Source organism: Manis pentadactyla, chromosome 2 (genome assembly GCF_030020395.1).
Source record: "Manis pentadactyla isolate mManPen7 chromosome 2, mManPen7.hap1, whole genome shotgun sequence".
NCBI lineage: Eukaryota > Metazoa > Chordata > Mammalia > Pholidota > Manidae > Manis > Manis pentadactyla.
The window spans coordinates 213099172-213117128 of NC_080020.1; the positions used below are offsets into that span (position 1 = coordinate 213099172).

Below are 17957 nucleotides of genomic sequence, written 5' to 3' on the forward strand. Positions count from 1 at the left end.
GGACACATAGAGGATGCTTAATAAGTGGTGCATGTGGTTTCTGCTCCTCTACTCCTGCTCTTCCTACTTTACTTGACTTTTGTGATAATTCTCAAATCAAAGGCTGGAGCTGGTTCTAACTAGGATCCTGAATCTGAGAATTAGGCTTCTGAGAATATGCCTTGGTGACCTGGCAATAGATGGGGTGGAGTATGTTGCCCAGCTCTGTGACGGGGGCCAAGGATACTAATGCTCTCCCAGCAGCACATGGGCCCCTGTCACCGCCTCCACCCTCTTGGAATCCAGCAAAAGTTCCTCTTCTCCCACTGCCCTCCTCCCACCCTGTCAGCTGACACCTGGAGAGATGAGGTCTTTCCACAAGTGATGATGCCCTTTAACAAATGGGGAGACTGAGGCTCGGGGAGAGGCATGAGATCAGGTGCAGCTGCCTGCAGTGCAGCTAAGTGTCCTTAAGACACGAGAGCATCTCCACTTCCCCCGGGAGAACCCCTGTCCCTGTGAAAGGGACAGCTGCAGTGAATGAGGGGATGAGCTGAGAAAGGAGAAAGCCAGGCCAAAGGAGCAAGACAGGAGGCACTCTGGTGAAATGACCCGGAGCACCACATCCCACACCTGACTCTTCTCATGTCTCTTCTTATGACTTTAAAATGAAAGCCAATTCTGTATTTTATTCCTTAACATGCCTGTTTGTTTGAGTACAAAACAGCGCACATACTTAACACAATGGGCCCCTTGCCCGCAGTTTCACTTTCCGCAGCTTCAGTTACTCACGGCCCGTGTGGTCCGGGAGCCGGTGGTCCTCCTTCCGACAGGGTCAGAAGGTCAGTAGTAGCCTAGCGCTACACCACAGTGTCCGCGTCATTCACCTCACTTCATCTCATCCCACAGGCATTTTATCATCTCACATCCTCACAAGAAAAAGGGTGAGTATAGTACAATAAGATATTCGGAGAGAGAGACCACATTCACGTAACTTTTATTACAGCATATTGTTATAATTACTTATTTTATTATTGTTATTAATCTCTCACTGTGCCTAATTTATACATTAAACTTTATCATAGGTATGTGTGTGTATATATATATATATATATGAAAAAACATAGTACCTATAGTGTTCAGCACTCTCTGTGGTTTCAGGCACCTATAGGGGTCTTGGAACATATCCCCTGTGGATCAGGGGGGACTATTGTATTGAGTGGCTAACACTTCCAGAAGTTACATGCTATTTATCCTGTGGCTTTGGGTACTCCCAGGAAGACCCCAGAGTGTATGTACCCCAAGTTTAAGAAGCCCAGGGGAACAGCTCCAGCCCCCACTGTCCTTCCCTGAACCCCAGAGACCTACTCACCTTGTGTGATCTCACCCCATCTCTCTGGTCACCATTAGGCCCATAGACAGTGCATTTTGAAGAGTATCTGCTTGCCTTGGTCATCCCTAAAGCCAGCCTCGACTACAGCTGTCCCTCCGTGAGCCACCCTGACTCTGCCTGTGGTCCGAAGCTCCAGGAGGCCCTTAGCTCTGACAGCTACTCACAGCCGCAGTCATGCAGACTGTAATCTCAGAGAGCCTTGACCTGTGGCCTAAGCATGTGCCATTTTGCATCAGAGGGAAGGGGGGCAGAAGTGGTTCCTGAGGTGTTTACAAATGGCTTTTCCAAAGCCCCACAGGATGACTGAGAGATTTGGGCCCCATTTTCAGCCTCTAATGGCAGTCTCATACACCTGTAGTGACAGCACATGCATACGCCTGTTATGAGAACCCTCTGCACATCAGACACTGCAGAGGCTTTCTGCCTCCCCACGGTCACCTCAAGGAGAGGCCGAGCAGCTACCTTTGAAGCCAGGGGACTTGCATTTGAGTCCTGGTTCCTGCATGCTTTAGCTTGTGACCTTGGGGGCAGCTCCTAGCACTCAGAGGGAGTCAGGGGGCAGCCCCCTCAGGACAAGAAGGCTGGGCAGCCACAGGGACAAGATGAGAAAGGCAGCATGAATCTTGGCTGGGAGGGATGGCAGAGACGCCAGGCAGGAGGGATGAGGGAGAGCCTGGCACAGAGGACTCTCGGTCAGGCAGTGAGTGGGGAAGTACTCATTCAAACCCACCGAGTGGCCAGGCGTGCTGAAGACAGGCTGCAGGAATCTGGGACCTCTGGGATGTTTATTCAGCAGCAAAGGTAAAAATCTTGACTTTCAGTATGATGGGCTCCAGGTTACTTATGGATCACTCAGCTGCATTACATTAAAAAGCAAGTCAAAATCCTTAACTAGAGCCCTCAAACACTCTTACTCTTTGCAGTCCTAGGAAAGAAACCTTCCCTTAGTCTGGGGCTGAGGGAAGGGACTCTATGGAACCGTTAGGCCAACTTAGGAAGCATTTAAAAAATATCAGTCCCTAATTGTGTGGCTGGCACTGCTAAGCATTTCACTTGTTTTATCTCATTACCAAAATGGACTTGTGAGGAACAGTTACCCCTATCTACTGAGCTTAGAGAGCTTAAATGACTTGCCCAAGGTCACCCTGCTAGTAGGAGGCAGAGCCAGGATTCAAACCAACATCTGTCCAACTCAGAAGCCAAATCTGCTAACACAAATCTAAGATGACTGGACTTGACTAAACCCGAACTTGAAACCCAGCTCTGCCACGGAGCCATAAGACCTCAAACCAGTCACTCCCCCTAATTAAGGATAAAAATATACCTGTGCTTGCTGCATGAGGTGGTTGTGAGAATCACATGAAAATGTGAAAACCCTTTGTAATCTCTATCATATTTTATGAATGACTTCAATTACTGTTATTTCCTCACTTTGTGCAGGCAGAAGTCATTACCAATACAAATTCAGACACTGTATGTTCTTGTTTCTCCTCTTGGTTAGCAGTATGCAGGCAGGTCAGGAGTACTGTTTTGCCCAGCGCCCAGCATTAGCACCAGGAGGATGTGCCCAATGAGCCCAGTTAATCTTAATTAATTGCACAGCCCCTCAATTGTGAGCATAACCCTGGTCCAGGATAAAAGCTAACAAGGATTGCTTTATTCACCGCTTCTCAAGGATCCAGTAAATGTAGCCCTTCTGAGATTTCTGAGCCAAGAGAATTCTTACCTCAGTACCTAGAGCTGGGAAGCTTCTGGAAACTAGAATTCTGTCACCACTTACTGTCACATGGCCGATGCTGCCAGGACACATGCTAATGGGCCAAAGTAATCAACAGCAATTATAATTGCAGTCAGACATAATTAATGTAATACCTTTAAGCCATTCATATTTAATACCTCTGCCATTACATGATGAAATGGAGGCATGTGAAGGATTACCGTCAAGGCTCATGGGTGTGAATTGTATCCTCCTGGGCACTTGGTAGAGATTTGGGTCCCATTCAAAATCCACCTGTTAATCATGGACCCTCTTGGCTCCCACTTGTGACCATTATAACACATTCAGGTGGCCCATATATGGGGGAACACCTTGTTGAAAGCACAGACTCTCCCTGGCAGTCAAAAGATAAATACTCCCCAGTAGCTATGGGCCCCTGCAGACACTCATGTGCCTGGAGTCCATTCTCTTCCAACGGCTGTCTGTAAAGGTTGTGGGAGTTGCACAGAGCTGATCATGTTCCCCAGGCAGAGGGTTAGAAAGCTATTTTGCAGCATTGTCCCCATAACATCCAGAGAAACTAAGGCAGAGAGGAGGCTACTTGCCCAAGATCACAGCATCACAATATAACTCAAAAGAAAATACCATGTTTTTCTTCCCATAAGACTAGAAAGATAATTCTGTAGGGTGCCTGGAAGATAAAACACTAGACCAAAATATTTTTAATACAGCATCCTTCACCCTGTCCTATTCTGTTTTTCTATGAGCTGTTTATCTCTAACATAGTGTTCCCTTCCTGCTCTTTCCAATACAAGAGGAAGGAACTAACATTGGTCAAATGTATTTGGCAAGCTGAGCACTGGGCTCACATAATCTTACTAACATCTCACAGAAATTCTTTAAGGCGAGTGCAATTGGCCCTGTCTTATAGATGAAGACTGAGGCCCTGAGATATGTCGTAAATGAAGACAGAACTGCTCTTTCTGATTTCAAAGCCTCGACTCTGTCCACAGCACTACCCCCACCACATTCCCCAGAAGCTCCCACCTCCCCTAGGTCTTCCTCACAAAGCCCACAGTTCAGGCTAGAGAACATGACCCTCCCTAAAGTGGGTGAAACAAGACACTCTCTTTTCCCACTTTCCAGTGATATCAGAATCCTCCCTTGATGCCTTTTTTAATATAGCATTTATTGTTTTTTCCGATTACAAAAGTGCTCTATGTTCATTGCAGAGCATTAGAAAATGTAGGAAAGTATGAAGAAGAAAATTGAAATTGCCTAGAGTCTTACCCACCAAAGATAAACCCTGTTACAACATTAGTGCATTTCCTTCCAGACAGAGATGTCGATATGAGCAGTGATAGACAATGGGTTTATACAAATTTGGTATCATTCCATATAAGCATTTTGTGTCTTCTTTCTTTACATAATATTATATTTTCCTATATCAGGGTTATTCTTCCTAAACATGCTTTTAATAGGCGCATACACTAGATTTATTTTATTGCTTTTGTTCTAGTTATCAAAAGTAATAGATGTTCATTGTAAAAAAACTTAGAAAAGACCAAAGAAGGGGAAAAAATACCTGTAACTCCATAACCTCACCAGGTAGGAATCCCATAATCATTTTTTTATATACAATCTATTTTAAATATAACCTGTTTTCTTGCTGTGTTTTCACAAAGAGGGCATGTGGATGTCCCTGGCTGGGTGTTCTCTGGCTTTAATGTGATGCTTCAGAAAGAAGGAGACATGGGGTGCTATTTTCAGAAAGGATCTCAATCTTTTAAGTCTCCTACATGGCCAGGAATCCAGCATTTCTTAAGTCTCCACAATTGCAAGTATTTGCCAGCATATTTTATTTGCTTGTTATCAGCAATCTACATCTGGCCTGCTTCTTGCTGAGTTGGGTTGATTTTTCACTGGGCTATTTATAGTTAGATAGCTGTTTATTTTTTCCAGGTGAATTAGTAGATGGTGTACGAAAACATGGAGTTCTGCACTGAGTCAGTACTGATAGTTAAAGTTAGTGGGACCACACTGAAACCAAGGGACTCTTAAAATTATCAGTTCACACCCAGAATCATAGCCCTGTGGCATCTTACAATGGGAGGGAGCCTTAATGTCCATTCAAAGCTTGGATGTTCCTGACGGCAACCCCAATCCTGGTGGTCCAGTCACTGCAGGATGACCCCCAGTATGGGGAATACCCAGGGGTACCCTCCCCAAAGCAAGCTCATCTGTGAGCATCTCCATCTGTGAAAAAGTGTTTCCTTCTACTGAAGTGAAATACACACTCAAGCATCCGTCCTTGGTCTTGTCTCTACTGCAGGATTCATGCAGTCCTTCAGAAATTTGAAGAAAGATAGTACCTCCCCCTTCATTGCATTTCCTATATTTGGGGGTGCCACAGGCAGAATGGACATTATTTAGTACCATTGAGTCTCTTCTGTCAAGTTTAGCTTAAATTCCACACTGAGTTTTCCTTTATGGGCTGAAGAGGTTGTTGTGAAGTTGCCACAAGGTATGCATAGCAAACACGGGGCTATTCTAGACATAAAATTGCAGTAATTACCTCTGGAGGAGGAAAGGGCCATGAGGGAAATAATGGCATTAGGCCTAGCCACAATGCTGCTCCTGCTTAACATACAGAACTTTAATTAATAAAACGACAAACACTGGAAGCACATAATTGGAAAGTCTATCAGGCCCCACAGAGAGGGAGGGAAAAAGACCCTTGTGAAAGGGCTGGCTGGAGCCAGAAGATATAATTGCTAGTGGCGAGCTCCTGGTGTTGTGTCTTTTCACTTGCCTCATTGCCATCTGAATGTAAAAGAGTGTTTTAGTCAAAAGCAGTCATTTATAACCTGTGTCTATTAGGATGTGTCTGAAAGGTTCCAAATTTTTTTTGTTACAGACCCTGACAAGTGTGATTTCTCAGAAATATTATTTAGGATTTATATAAGATTTCTCATATTTGTGTGAATGAATTTGTTTTATATACATTTATGCACACACACATAAATGTGACTATCAATTGTCTGGCAGAGACAAAGGTAGTAAATGGTTTAAAATCCACTTTCTCCCTAAGTCCTCTATTGTGAAGGTTTTACTTGGACAAGATCTTGTTATAATACAAGGTCTGATTCAGCATGTCTAGAGTGGGGCCTGAGACCCTGCATTTCTCATAAGCTCCTGGGTCATGCTGACACTGCTGGCCCATAACCACACTTGGAGTAATAAGGATCTAGAAAACCTTCACAATATACCCCAAAAGGTTTAAGTATTACCACAATATGTTACATGTATATGGCACTGTAGATATGACAGAGCATAGAACATGGATGGGATCCAGGTCATCAGCATGTGGGCTCAGTGACCATGAGTGGCTTACTTAATCTATTTCACTGAAAAATGGGTATGATAATATCTACAGGAAGGAATTTTTGAGGTAACATATGTACAAATGTATTATTTCATCCTATAAGCCACCAGATAGAAATTGGTCTTACTAAGAGTGTTTTTGCCACCTCTGGGCACTTGATCCTAGACTGTCAAGGTCAGACTGGCATGGATATCTACATATAACGATATCGAAGGGGTTCTTTAGCCTAGGACTGTGTAAGGCAAATGGAACTCTTCGAGAGGGAGTCTGAGACTGAGCCTTCAATCTGCTCTGGGAACCACATGTAGTTTGCTTTATACACGTAGATATAAGTAGTCAATAAAGGACTTTCAGCAAGAATTGACATCAGTCCTCCAGTTCTCCTAATTAAGAAATTGGTGCGAACTTTACTCTGTGGGTCCAAGAAGATAGCTTGTAGTCCTGTCTGCATTCTCAGATCACCCCTGCCCACCCTCAGCCCAGGCCCTCACTCTCTAGATGGGTCTCAGTCTTTGCCTGCAGGTGATGTGGCTGCCATGTGAAGACCCTCTGCTGAGGGCTGTGTCCTCCCCTTTGCAGGGAAAACACCCCTTGTACACCTTGGTGATGGGTGGTAAGCACATTTTAAGTCTTTTTTTAATAATTAGGAATTACCTCTTACTCCAAGTCCCAAGATGAAAATGGACCCCTCATGGAGAAGGCCAGGCTCCTTACTGCACTAGGTAGTCTATCTCCCCAGCAGTCTCAGCCGAGGCTCTACTTTAGGATCACCCAGAGAGATCTAAGAAAGTGCTGATGCCCAGGACCTACCCAAGGCCAATTAAATCAGAGTCTCTGGGGTGGAGGCCAGGCCTGGGTAGCTGAGAAAGCCCCCCAGGTGATTCCAACTTGCATCCCAGGTGAAAACCACTGGTTTAGCCATGTCATTGACAACATGTGGGCTCTAGTTTCACCTTCTTTATCTTACTTATTCTTTATAACCACTTTTTAAGGCAAGCAGGGAAGGTATGGTTATTATCAAAAACTTGTCTATAAGAAAATAGAGGCTCAGAGAGAGTAAGTGTTTGGCTTAAAGTCACCCAGTAAATTTAGTCTTTAGTTTAGGGCACAAACTCCAAGTTATTACTATTGTCAACAGGCAAGGAAACAAGGATAGTTTGACAAGCCATCAGAGAATGAATGCTGATACAAAGGGCAATTATTTCCAGTGCATTCTAGAAAGAATGTGGAATGGGTCATAGGGCACAGGGGCAGGGCCCCAGAGGTTGCTCTTTAACTCTCTGCTTCTCTGCAGATTCTGCTGCAGTAGATCTGAGGTGGGCCACCTCTAACAAGCTCCCAGGTAGCTCTGATGATGCCAGCCTGAAGATCACACTCCAAGTGGCAAAGCACTGACTGGCTCTTAGAGGCAGAATCTGGAATCAGTAGGGGTAACCTCAGATGAGAAGTAGGCTAATTGACAGACTCTGGGTTCTGGACTGCTTGTATCTTGAGGAGGAATACATCTGCCTGGATACATCACCTTACCAGACACATAGTGAATGAAAAAAATAAACGACCAAAAACACACTTTGCTAGCCACTCACTGGCTGCCAGTTTGCAATCTTATTCCAAACCAAACCTTTTTTGTCTGTTTCTAGAACTATACTTTGCTGAAATTCAGGCCATGCCTGTCTTGGCTTGAGTTGTGGCTGTGGATATATGTTTTCTACTATAAATATAGTAGATCTGTAGGATTGTAAGATGAAAAGAAAGACAGATTTTTCATTCTCCTATTTACTCATTGCTCTAAATGGTTGGGCCAACTGGGTTCTGACCCAAGTCCTGACTGTATTATGTCAAGTGTCTTGACTTGACTATCTTTTGTCTTATGTCTTCACTGTCAAATGGCTCCAATTACTTCCTCTTTCCCTATTCTCAGCAAGATGGCAATTACTTCTTTGAATTCAGACTTCCTGGCTAGATGATAAGCTCCGTGAGGGCAGGGAGGATATGTATAATATGCTGCACAGAGCAGGTATGCAGTAAATATTTATAGAGTGAATGAATGATGACCTCCCTCAAGGGCTGATACCACAAGGGATCTTGGTGGGGGATTGGCCTAAAATACAGTGAGGAAGATGGAGAAAGCTCAGCAGTCACCTGGCCAATGGTCCTGTGATGATATGACAGGGCTCTATCTAACTGACAAGCTCAGGCCACTGGCTGACTCTACTTTAAACTGGAAGTTTCCTGAGAGCTGCTGAGAACTAGGCAGTTTAGACTACAGCCAGCCAACTGCAGAGCAGGTGGATCCTCTCCCCTTTCCTGGAAACTGACTGCAGCAAAAGTGCTGAGGAGCTTCACAGGATCGAAAGTTAGTTTCTGCCCCTGAGATGGGCCTGGTAAAGGGTCTCCCTGTAAATGTATACATCTTTGTTTATGCTGACATTGATCAGCCCCTACCATGTGCCCTCACCTGACAACTACAGTGAATCTGGGATGGAAAGATGGTCCATGCCTTGAAGGAACTTGTAGTCTAAGAGAGGCCGGAGGGAGACAAGACAGCAGAGCTGTGTCCCATGATGGTCCTAATAGCCTCAGTTCTATGATTTCGGAAGAAGGGTAGGTCATCTCTGAGATGGACAATAAGAAAAGGTTCCCTGAAAAGTGGTGAGGAGAGAACAGGCAGAGGAGATGGTAGGATCAAAGGCGCAGAGGCAGAGCGATGCAGAGCAGGTGCAAAGCCGGCCTGCAGACAGGTGGGAGGAGTCTAGGAGCCAGCGTTCCCTGGGCCCCCGCATGTGGACAGCTGGGTGAGAACTCTGGTAGACCCCTCTACTTATCTGGTTGCTGTAAGGTAACCAGAGAGCTTTTCAGTCACCTCAAAACACTTGTTGAGAAGTTTAAAGGCCCATCTGGTCAAAACTTCAACCTTGCTTTAAAGTTTGGCGTCTTTCCCTCCTCTCCGCACCCGCAACTTGGCTCTATTGCAGATGAAAAGCCTGAAATTGGAGAAAGGGTGGTCACCGGTCTCTTTCCTTCTTTACCCAGCTCTCCTCCTCCTCTGTCTTATGGCTAACTTGGGACCTTTGAAGGTCTTAAGCACAGGGGAGGGAGAAGAGGTAAGGGGGGTGAAACAGCCCTTGTTTGACTGGGACACATTGGTGTTGTTCGATGTGACAGATGTTTCGGGCTTATTTACTGTCTCTCACAGGGACACTGTGGTCCCTCAGGAGATCTACCTTTCTCCTTACCCCCTCCAGTATGGCTGGGATCTTTCAACTTGACTAGGGCATGTGTATTGCCATTCCAAGCAATCACTTACTCCTTCCCCTGCCCTTGGGCATCTCGAGATGCCTACAGCTTCTTTCTGCTGCGTTCTCTTTACCCCTCCAGACAGACAAGGTCTCTGGGGACAAGATCTAGAACGATGCCCATCCACCCCTTGTACATGGCTCACTTTAGTCTATGATTGCTCACACATTGTTTGCCCTGCCAGACCCTGGGAGTGCGGGCCATCCAATGCTGCCCCTTGGCCTGTTCTGCCATCAGAGCAAGCTAACCAGCCCCCTTGTTCATAATTTAGATTTTCCAGGTAGGAGATAGACACTAAGCACTGTGCTCCCAAGCTGGGGAGGATAAATATCAAGTGCTTGAAGAGGGACCATTCAAACCATCATCTATTGGGATGAACAGGGGAACTTCTTCTCAGGACGGTGAATTGAGGTAGAACTCATACCAAAAGCAAGCTCCAAAACCTCTCCCCTCACAGTCAACCACCTTTTCTTGTATCTGAAGTATGAATGAGGGATTAAGAACTGTGTAACCCGTTTTTATCCACCTCTTTTCAAAGTCCTACATCACTGTGCTCTCAGACTTCCCTTTGAAGTATACTATTGCCTCAGTTCTTCCACCGAAATTCCTTTTTAACATTTTGTTACATTATTTATTATCTCATTTAACCATCACTATAGTCCTATAAAGTAGTAAACCTATTCCCATCTTAGAGCATAGAGAGACCTGAGCTCCAAAATGAACGAAATGGCAAGAAGAGGTTTTGAATCCAGATCTTTCTTACTCTAGAGATCTTAGGTCGTCCTGAAGTAGAGGACACAAGTGGTTCAGCCTAAATGCTTGATAAATATTCAGAGAATGCCTAAGAACTTGATTTGCCTAGATTGTAGAGGAATGCAGTGCCTTGATATTAGTTGATAGGGAGAACCCGTTGAAGTGTCACAAATGTCAGTGACAAACAGGAAAAAGTGATAGAGATAAACAAGAGAATTTAGAAGGGAGGAAGAGTGGAGAGAGAGAGGCACTTTAGGAGGCTATGAAAAACCTTGATGAAAGAGTGAGTTATAAAGGACCTGGTGAGCGTTGCTTTGTTAGGGTAATAAGGATAGAAGCCCGGTTGAAAGAACTTAAGGAGTGGCGACCAGGAAATAAGAGGAGCAATTACACACCAGTTGTCCAAGCTGTCAGCATAGAAATAGGTTGCAAACAGGAGGAACTAGCAGGAACAAACAAAGCATATTTTTCTAGGGTGGGTGAAACCTGGCCTTCCTTGTAGACTGAACAGCCAGAAGGTAGACAGACTCTGAAGGTGCTGGAGAAAGCAGGAGCAGTATCTGAGAGAGCAAGGACTAGGGCGTAGTGAAACATAAGGGGCTAACATAGAAGCAAATGACGAATACATCTTCCTGTAAGAGGGGAAAGCTTGAAAGGAGGTGGGGGAGCAGTAGGAGGAGGAGCAGAGAGGAAGGAAGACAAGAGAGGCTGAAGGAGACTCCACCTGATATACTGAATTTTAACTGTAAACTAGAAATCAAAATAATGGATCAGGAGTTGGGGACCAGGAGGTGACAGCAGCAGGTTTGAGGAAGAGTTTGAAACACCCATTGTGCTACACGTGTTGAGAAATCAACTGTGGAAATCAGTGGATGAATAAGTGCCGCCAACCATCAGGGCACTGACATTCAGCAGTCTGAGTTCACAGAGTCCCAGTCAGCACAAGGAGAGAATGGGTATGGCGAGCATTATCCCAAGCTAAGCAGTGCAGGGAATGGGCTGAGGGCTGAGTGGGTTTAGTTAGCAAGGGTAGGGTGAACCTTTCCAGACTGCCCAAGGAAGCCAAGTGAGGCCAGAAAAAGAGTCACAGATTTGTTAACTTACCCTGGGAGTTCTCGGTGGAGACTAGTATTTGCTACCCTGGACTTGGGGAAATGGGAAGGGTATATAGGTGAAGACGTATGGTTATAAAGCAGGCTTACCTGACTCCAGCTTTCAGCCACAGAACAGCACCTGGGCACCCCAGTGGCAGTGAAGGGGCCCTACGCAACAGAGTGGGAAGGTTTTGGCTTCAGCACGTCATGGTATGTAACCTGTTTGATCAAATTGTAGGACAATTATGAGCTCAGGGACTGGGAGACAAAGGATTTACAGAGAAACATGTCTTCAAGCAGTGAGAATCAGAGAAAAGGGGGCACCATAGCCAATGAAAACTCCAGCTTGCCACTGGACATATTTTACCTGTGTTCTACAACAGCTATCTTTTATTCCAGGATCTGAACAGGATTACTTGAAGTAATGATACGCTGTAGTTGTCCTACGTTTTAAATATTGTGTATAGATTGTTTCTATCAAACACAAAGACCAGGGACCTTGTTTATAGAATATTCTGCCTCTAGGCATGACTGTTCTTAAACTTTCTCAGAGAGAGTAACTAAAATTCCCTTTCATATGTCTAGGGAACAATGCCATAAAACCTTTAATAAAGACACAATGAAACATACAATAGCTTCCTTTTGGCAAAGTGGGTGGCCTCATTCTGAAAGATGCTGATACGTAAATTTTTGTCTCATCTTTGCCTACCAATGGCCATAGGTGTCAAGTCACAGGGTCTCCTAACTAACACATGGCATGGTATCATTCAAAGAAGATTATTTGAGTCTTCGGGGGAAGAATAAGAATCTATGATACCAAAGTCACTAAAAGAAAGCGAGTCACAAAATCACTTGCCCAAGGTCACAAAGTGAATTGGGGCCACACACAAGAATCTTTGGGTCCTCTGTAGTTCATTTAATACCCCATTGATCTTAACATCACGTCAGAGGTGGAATATTATGAAACGCAGGATGATGACATTGGCTGAACAAAGCCCCCAAACTCCCATCAGGTGCCCCTGCTTGGCTCCTCGAGCCCTAATGAAAACCACTTTGAGAGGCGGGCAGCTGACTCTCCAGCAAAATCCTTTAGGATTCAGTTGAGAATTCCCAGAAGGGGTCCTGAGGTTTCCTTTCACAATTCACACCCTGGCCTTCTGGCTCTTCTCTCCCCTGCAGCTCCGAATGTCCTGGCTCATCCATGGAGTCTTGCAGGGAAATGTGTCCTTGGTGCTGGTGGAGAACAAAACCGGGAAGGAACAGAGCCGAACGGTCTGGCACGTTGCCACCAGCGAAGGCTTGAGCCTGTGGCAGTGGACGGTGCTGCCTCTGCTCGAGGTGGCTGACAGGTGAGCCTCTACCTGTTTCCGTCACTCCTTTTTCCTCTGTCAGCCAAAACGCAGAAGGGATTCCCTCGTCTCCCCACCTCCCTGTGCCCACCACTCAAGACACACATTCAGACGTGCCCATTATACAGGCACTCACACACACACACACACACACACACACATACATGTGTACACTTCCTGCTGACTGACAGGGAACACTGAATTTCTCCAAGGGACTTCTGTGCTAATGAGCACTCATCTCTCAAATCTCTGGCCTGGCCTGATTGGCTGCCTCCAGTATCTGTAGGAAGAAATAAAACTGAACAACTCATAGTACTCAGGCTTTATATATATTTAGCATTTGCTCTTAATTAATGGATTTTGCCTTACCTTTCACTTGACATTTTATTTATTCCCTATTAACAACAACAAAACCTATGACGTAGGTAGGATAAGCCCTGTCATGTTCCCCATTTTTGCGCTTTTACAAAGTTCTCATCCGCTGAGAACCCAAGAGGCCAAGCAGCAGCAAGCTGGCGTCAGGGTGAGGCCTGCAGCTCAGGCCGGCCCAAGCCCAGGCTCTGCGAAGGCAGGTTCCCGAGGCAGGGGGATGAGGTAGGTGACAAGTTCTTCAGTAAACAGAGGAGTCCTTCAACCAGAGGCCCTAGTTCTTACTGGGATTCTATCACTAACAACCTTTGTGACCTTGAATTTCTCTGGGCCTCAGTTTCCTCATTTTTAAACTGAGAGGGCTGTACTAGAAGGTCATGAACTCTGTGTGCCACTGAAATGGAGCACTGACCGCGGAGCTGAGCAACCCTTGTCTGCCCAGGATGGCACCAGTCTGCCACCTGCAGGCGGCCCAGAGCAAACAGCACTTGGCCTGGCACAGCAGAGGACGAGGCAGATGCTTGCCTGTCACACTAAACCCTCCACGGTTGGTGCTGGTCTGTTCCAGACCACAAAGACAGGGCGCAGGGGGTCATTTCTATAAAGGAGGCAGGTAAATGGATCTGGAGTGGGGGAAAACCATCTTTACTAGGCCAAATGTCAAACCCGACAATCCAGAGCAGCCTCTGCATTAGTCTCCTAAAACACATGCAGATCATCATCCTAGTAGATCCACAATTGAAAAAGGAGGGCAAAGGGCTTAAGGCAAAGCAGGAGTGATGCCAGCTGGAGCACAGCTTTGTAAGTATAAAACTGGGTCTCAAATTCTTCACCCAAACTTCACAGTGCCTGATGTTTACAAGAGCTCATAACTCGAGCTGTGCTGTCACAGGAAGAAGCCATTGTCCTCACTCTGAGCACCAGCTTCCCACTCCTTTAGATATGTGTGGGTTAAAGGTCAAAGCCCTTGGACATCTTGAGGCTCAGCGCTGCCCCCAGGACAAATGGATTTAATTAAAGTGGAGGAAGGGGCAATGTGGGTGCTCCCGCCATAGTCTAGATTTTTGTCCTTAGGGACTGTGGGGACTGTGTGCTGGGGATGCAGAATAGGAGGAAGACCCCAGAGCCACCCTCCTGGGAGAAGCTAAATTAATTCAGGGGAATCAAAGGGTCTTTTCCTCCTTGATCCAACAAGTCCCCCTCTCTTTCATAGCCGCTCCGGGGGATTTAAAGCAAGTCAGGCGTTGACTCTTCATCCCATCCACTAGAGTTTCGTTTGAAGGAAACTTTGTTCTCAATCTCCCTCCTCACTGTTAAAGGCTGTTTACCACACTGACATTTCCAGTATTGATACTGAGACCAACCTCTCCAGTGGGGATTCAGACAAAGGCCAGCTTGGTTTGCTGATGCCTCGTGACCTAATCAGTGAGCTATTACAGAGCACAGGAGTTCCCCCACTCTCCCGGAGCCTGCACACCACTGACATGCTCTGATGGGGGAAGTTGCCCCCTCCCCCCAAGCTAGAGATAATAGAGGAGGCATCAGGACCCAGAGGGAAATGAACTGCCAGAGGAGGAGGCACAGCATTTTCCACTTGCTAAAATCACTTGCCCTTAGCTGTGCTTGGCCCATACAAGTAAGGAAGCACTGTGGATGAAAGAACATAGGCTTTAGAGTCAGAGTCCCAAAGCTAAAATGTGGCTCAGCCACTTACTAGTTGTGTGACTTAAGCCAATTTCCAAACCTGTCTGGAGTCCAGTGCCCATATCTGTAAAATAAGTACAATAACAGTACAACTTCACAGGATTGTTATAAGACCAAGTAAAATGGCTGGTGAGAGAATGTATATGTAGTAGGTATCAATGAATTTATTTCCCATGTCTTCTATTCTCATCCCTCAGTTATATGGCCTCAGATAATTTATTGAATAAATAGCACAAATCACAGCCACTGATCTTCTAAGTCAAGTCATGTTCTATAAAACAGATAATAAAATCTACCTCTTAGGCTTGGGGAAGTAAAGTGCTGGGCGAACTGCGTATCCCACATAAATGCTTACTCTGTAATAACTATAAATAATAACTAATTTAGCCGTAATAACCAGTCATGCAACCGTAAGATGGGGGTGAGGGTTCTTATGAATTTGCTGTCGTCTGTGCTCTCTAGACCCCTTACCTGAGAAAGTCACTGATGCAAGAACAAGAAGCACACTTTTCCCTCTTTCTTTCAGGGAAAGTGAGCTCTAGCTGCCCAGATTGCCAGAAAATAAAAATGGGAGGCAGGAGAAGGTAGAGGAAGGAAATAAACAAGGGTAAGAGAAGCAAAAATGGACAAAAGACAAAGAAAGACCAACTCCCTCCCTCCAAACCCTGAGGGAGGCATTAGCACCTTGCAGCTCCTGCCGCCATCCCCTGGGGCTTCCTTAGGCAAGTCCTGGCTTCAGTTTTTCAGCACCCACCTCTTGGATAGCTCCCCAGCTGTGGACCTTGAAAGGGTCAGGAACCTTGTGCCTGTTCTGTCCCAAATTACCTCTGCTCTTGGGTTCCTCAACATCCATACATTGCACAGCTTTTTGAAGCAACTTTATTAGGGTTTAGAGGTTAGCTCTAAAGAGCTCCGTGGCTCTAGGCACAGGTCATAGCCCTTGAGCGTTACCTGAAACTAGCCTAAGCCATTATCCTTGACGGGATACAGCAGTGACCACCCAGCTTGTCTCCTTGCTTCCATTTCTTTGTGCCCACCCAACTCAGTCCACACAAGGCAGCTGGAATAAACTTTTTAAAATGTTAATCTTATCATTCTCTTATTTTAAGAGTCTTCCCCTGGCTTCTCATGGCTTTTAGGCCTTAAATAAGACCTTTATTTAGGCCTATGTATAATCTGTCCAACCCTAATTTCACCACCTCCTCTTCATGCCATTCATCCTCTATCACTCTACCTGGTACTTTACTAAACTTCTTTAAACTCAGTTGTACCATACTAAATTCTTACAGGCTTTTGTATCTTCCATTCTCCCCACCTGAAGTGTTCTTCCTCTACCTTCCATCTCCTTAACTACCCCTTTTCCTTCAACTTTTTAAAGAAGCCTCCCTAAACCCCTGTACTATATAGTAAACTTACAATATATTCTCACAGCTCTTTAAACACCCCTATAATAACTTGTCACTCTTTGCTGTTTTTTTAATATCTGAATATACACACTGACAAGTTGGGGATCAGGTCTGTCTTATACATCACTGTTTCCTGAACATCTACCACAGAGCATGCCCATTAAATATGTGCTGATAGAATGATGTACTGAGGAAAGTTGCAAATATTTCCAAATTCCAGAGAATTAACTGAGAATTTCACTGTTGGTATCCATCTAACATTCCTAGTCTGTTCAATCTAACAAAAGAGATAAATCACAGGATAATAAAAACTACTGCAAAGTGTTCTATATATCAGAGCTATACCTGTGTCCTACCAGATGAGCCCAAGCAGCATTTGTTAATCTTATGACAAGGAATTCTCTTTAGACACTCGCCCGGAACCTCTGCTTTCTTGTCTCTGGTCACTGTCCTATCACAGTCACTTTATAAGAAAGACTTTGCTCTTAATTGTGTGCCCAGGTCCTTGTGGGTTGGGAGATCTGGAGCTAAGCACTTGAGAGCAGAGAGCTGTATTCAGATAGTTCCCACCACATAGTAGTCCTTCTGCAAAGGCGCAGAGAATCTGCCTTGGGTATATGAAGGCTGATGACAGAGAGACATTGATCCATGGCATGGTTTTCTTCCATCCATTTACAAACAGGCAAAGTAATAGAAATAATACCATCATCTTTCATCATTCTGAAATGATATTAACTATATAACTGTACCATAAAGAATAACAAGAAAAATCTCCAAGAGAAGTTCCCAAGATATTTTGAGCAGAGGCAACAGCCCTGGAATACAGATGCATGCTCTCAAGGTAATTTTGAAGGACAGCACCAATTCAAATATTGGCTTGATGTGTGCTTAAAAGTTATCTCATTACTTTACATCCACCTCTAGATGAAGAATTGGTTTTATTCATCCTCTCCCCCATTTCATCATCTCCCATCCATTGAATTGCCACTCTTCCTGCCGGAATTAATTCTACCTTTTCTCAAAATGAAAGAAAAGAAAGTTTTCTCCCCTTGTTCTGTCAGTCTCTTGCAAGGACATATCCCTGGTTTTTCTCTTTAAAATCATATGTCCTAGTAAATTAACACACTGTTCCCACATTATCCCAAGTTTTGACATGCTTACAGAGCAGAGGCTGGTGCTAAGTTCAACTCATTACAAGATGGATGTACCATGGATTAAATTGCACCACAAATCACTGCAGTCACACAGCCAAATAGAAAGTACATAACTGAATGCACACGTGTAGATTCTATTCCCCATCATTATCATTATAAAGGCTTTTAGCAGTTCACTACATATACAACCTAACAAGGAAAAATTTTCCCTCCAGAGGTATTTAGATTTCTGTTTCTTTGCACCCTTTGTCCTGAAGGACAAGTGGTGTGTTGCACAAATGCGTCTTTCAAATGGGACCAGTTAAACTGAGAGTTATGTCTTCATGTACTTAGACCAGAAGCTCCCAGAACCAAGAT

The 17957-nt window shown here is 44.9% G+C and overlaps 1 protein-coding gene across 1 annotated transcript in view; it reads left to right on the forward strand.

The window, feature by feature from the left end:
- Positions 1-17957, forward strand: part of ALK (ALK receptor tyrosine kinase) — a 676956-nt gene that overhangs the window by 576005 nt on the left and 82994 nt on the right. The window contains exon 9 of the mRNA XM_036903608.2: positions 12798-12967. Coding sequence (XP_036759503.2) covers positions 12798-12967 — 170 coding nt within the window. The remainder of the gene's footprint in view (positions 1-12797; positions 12968-17957) is intronic.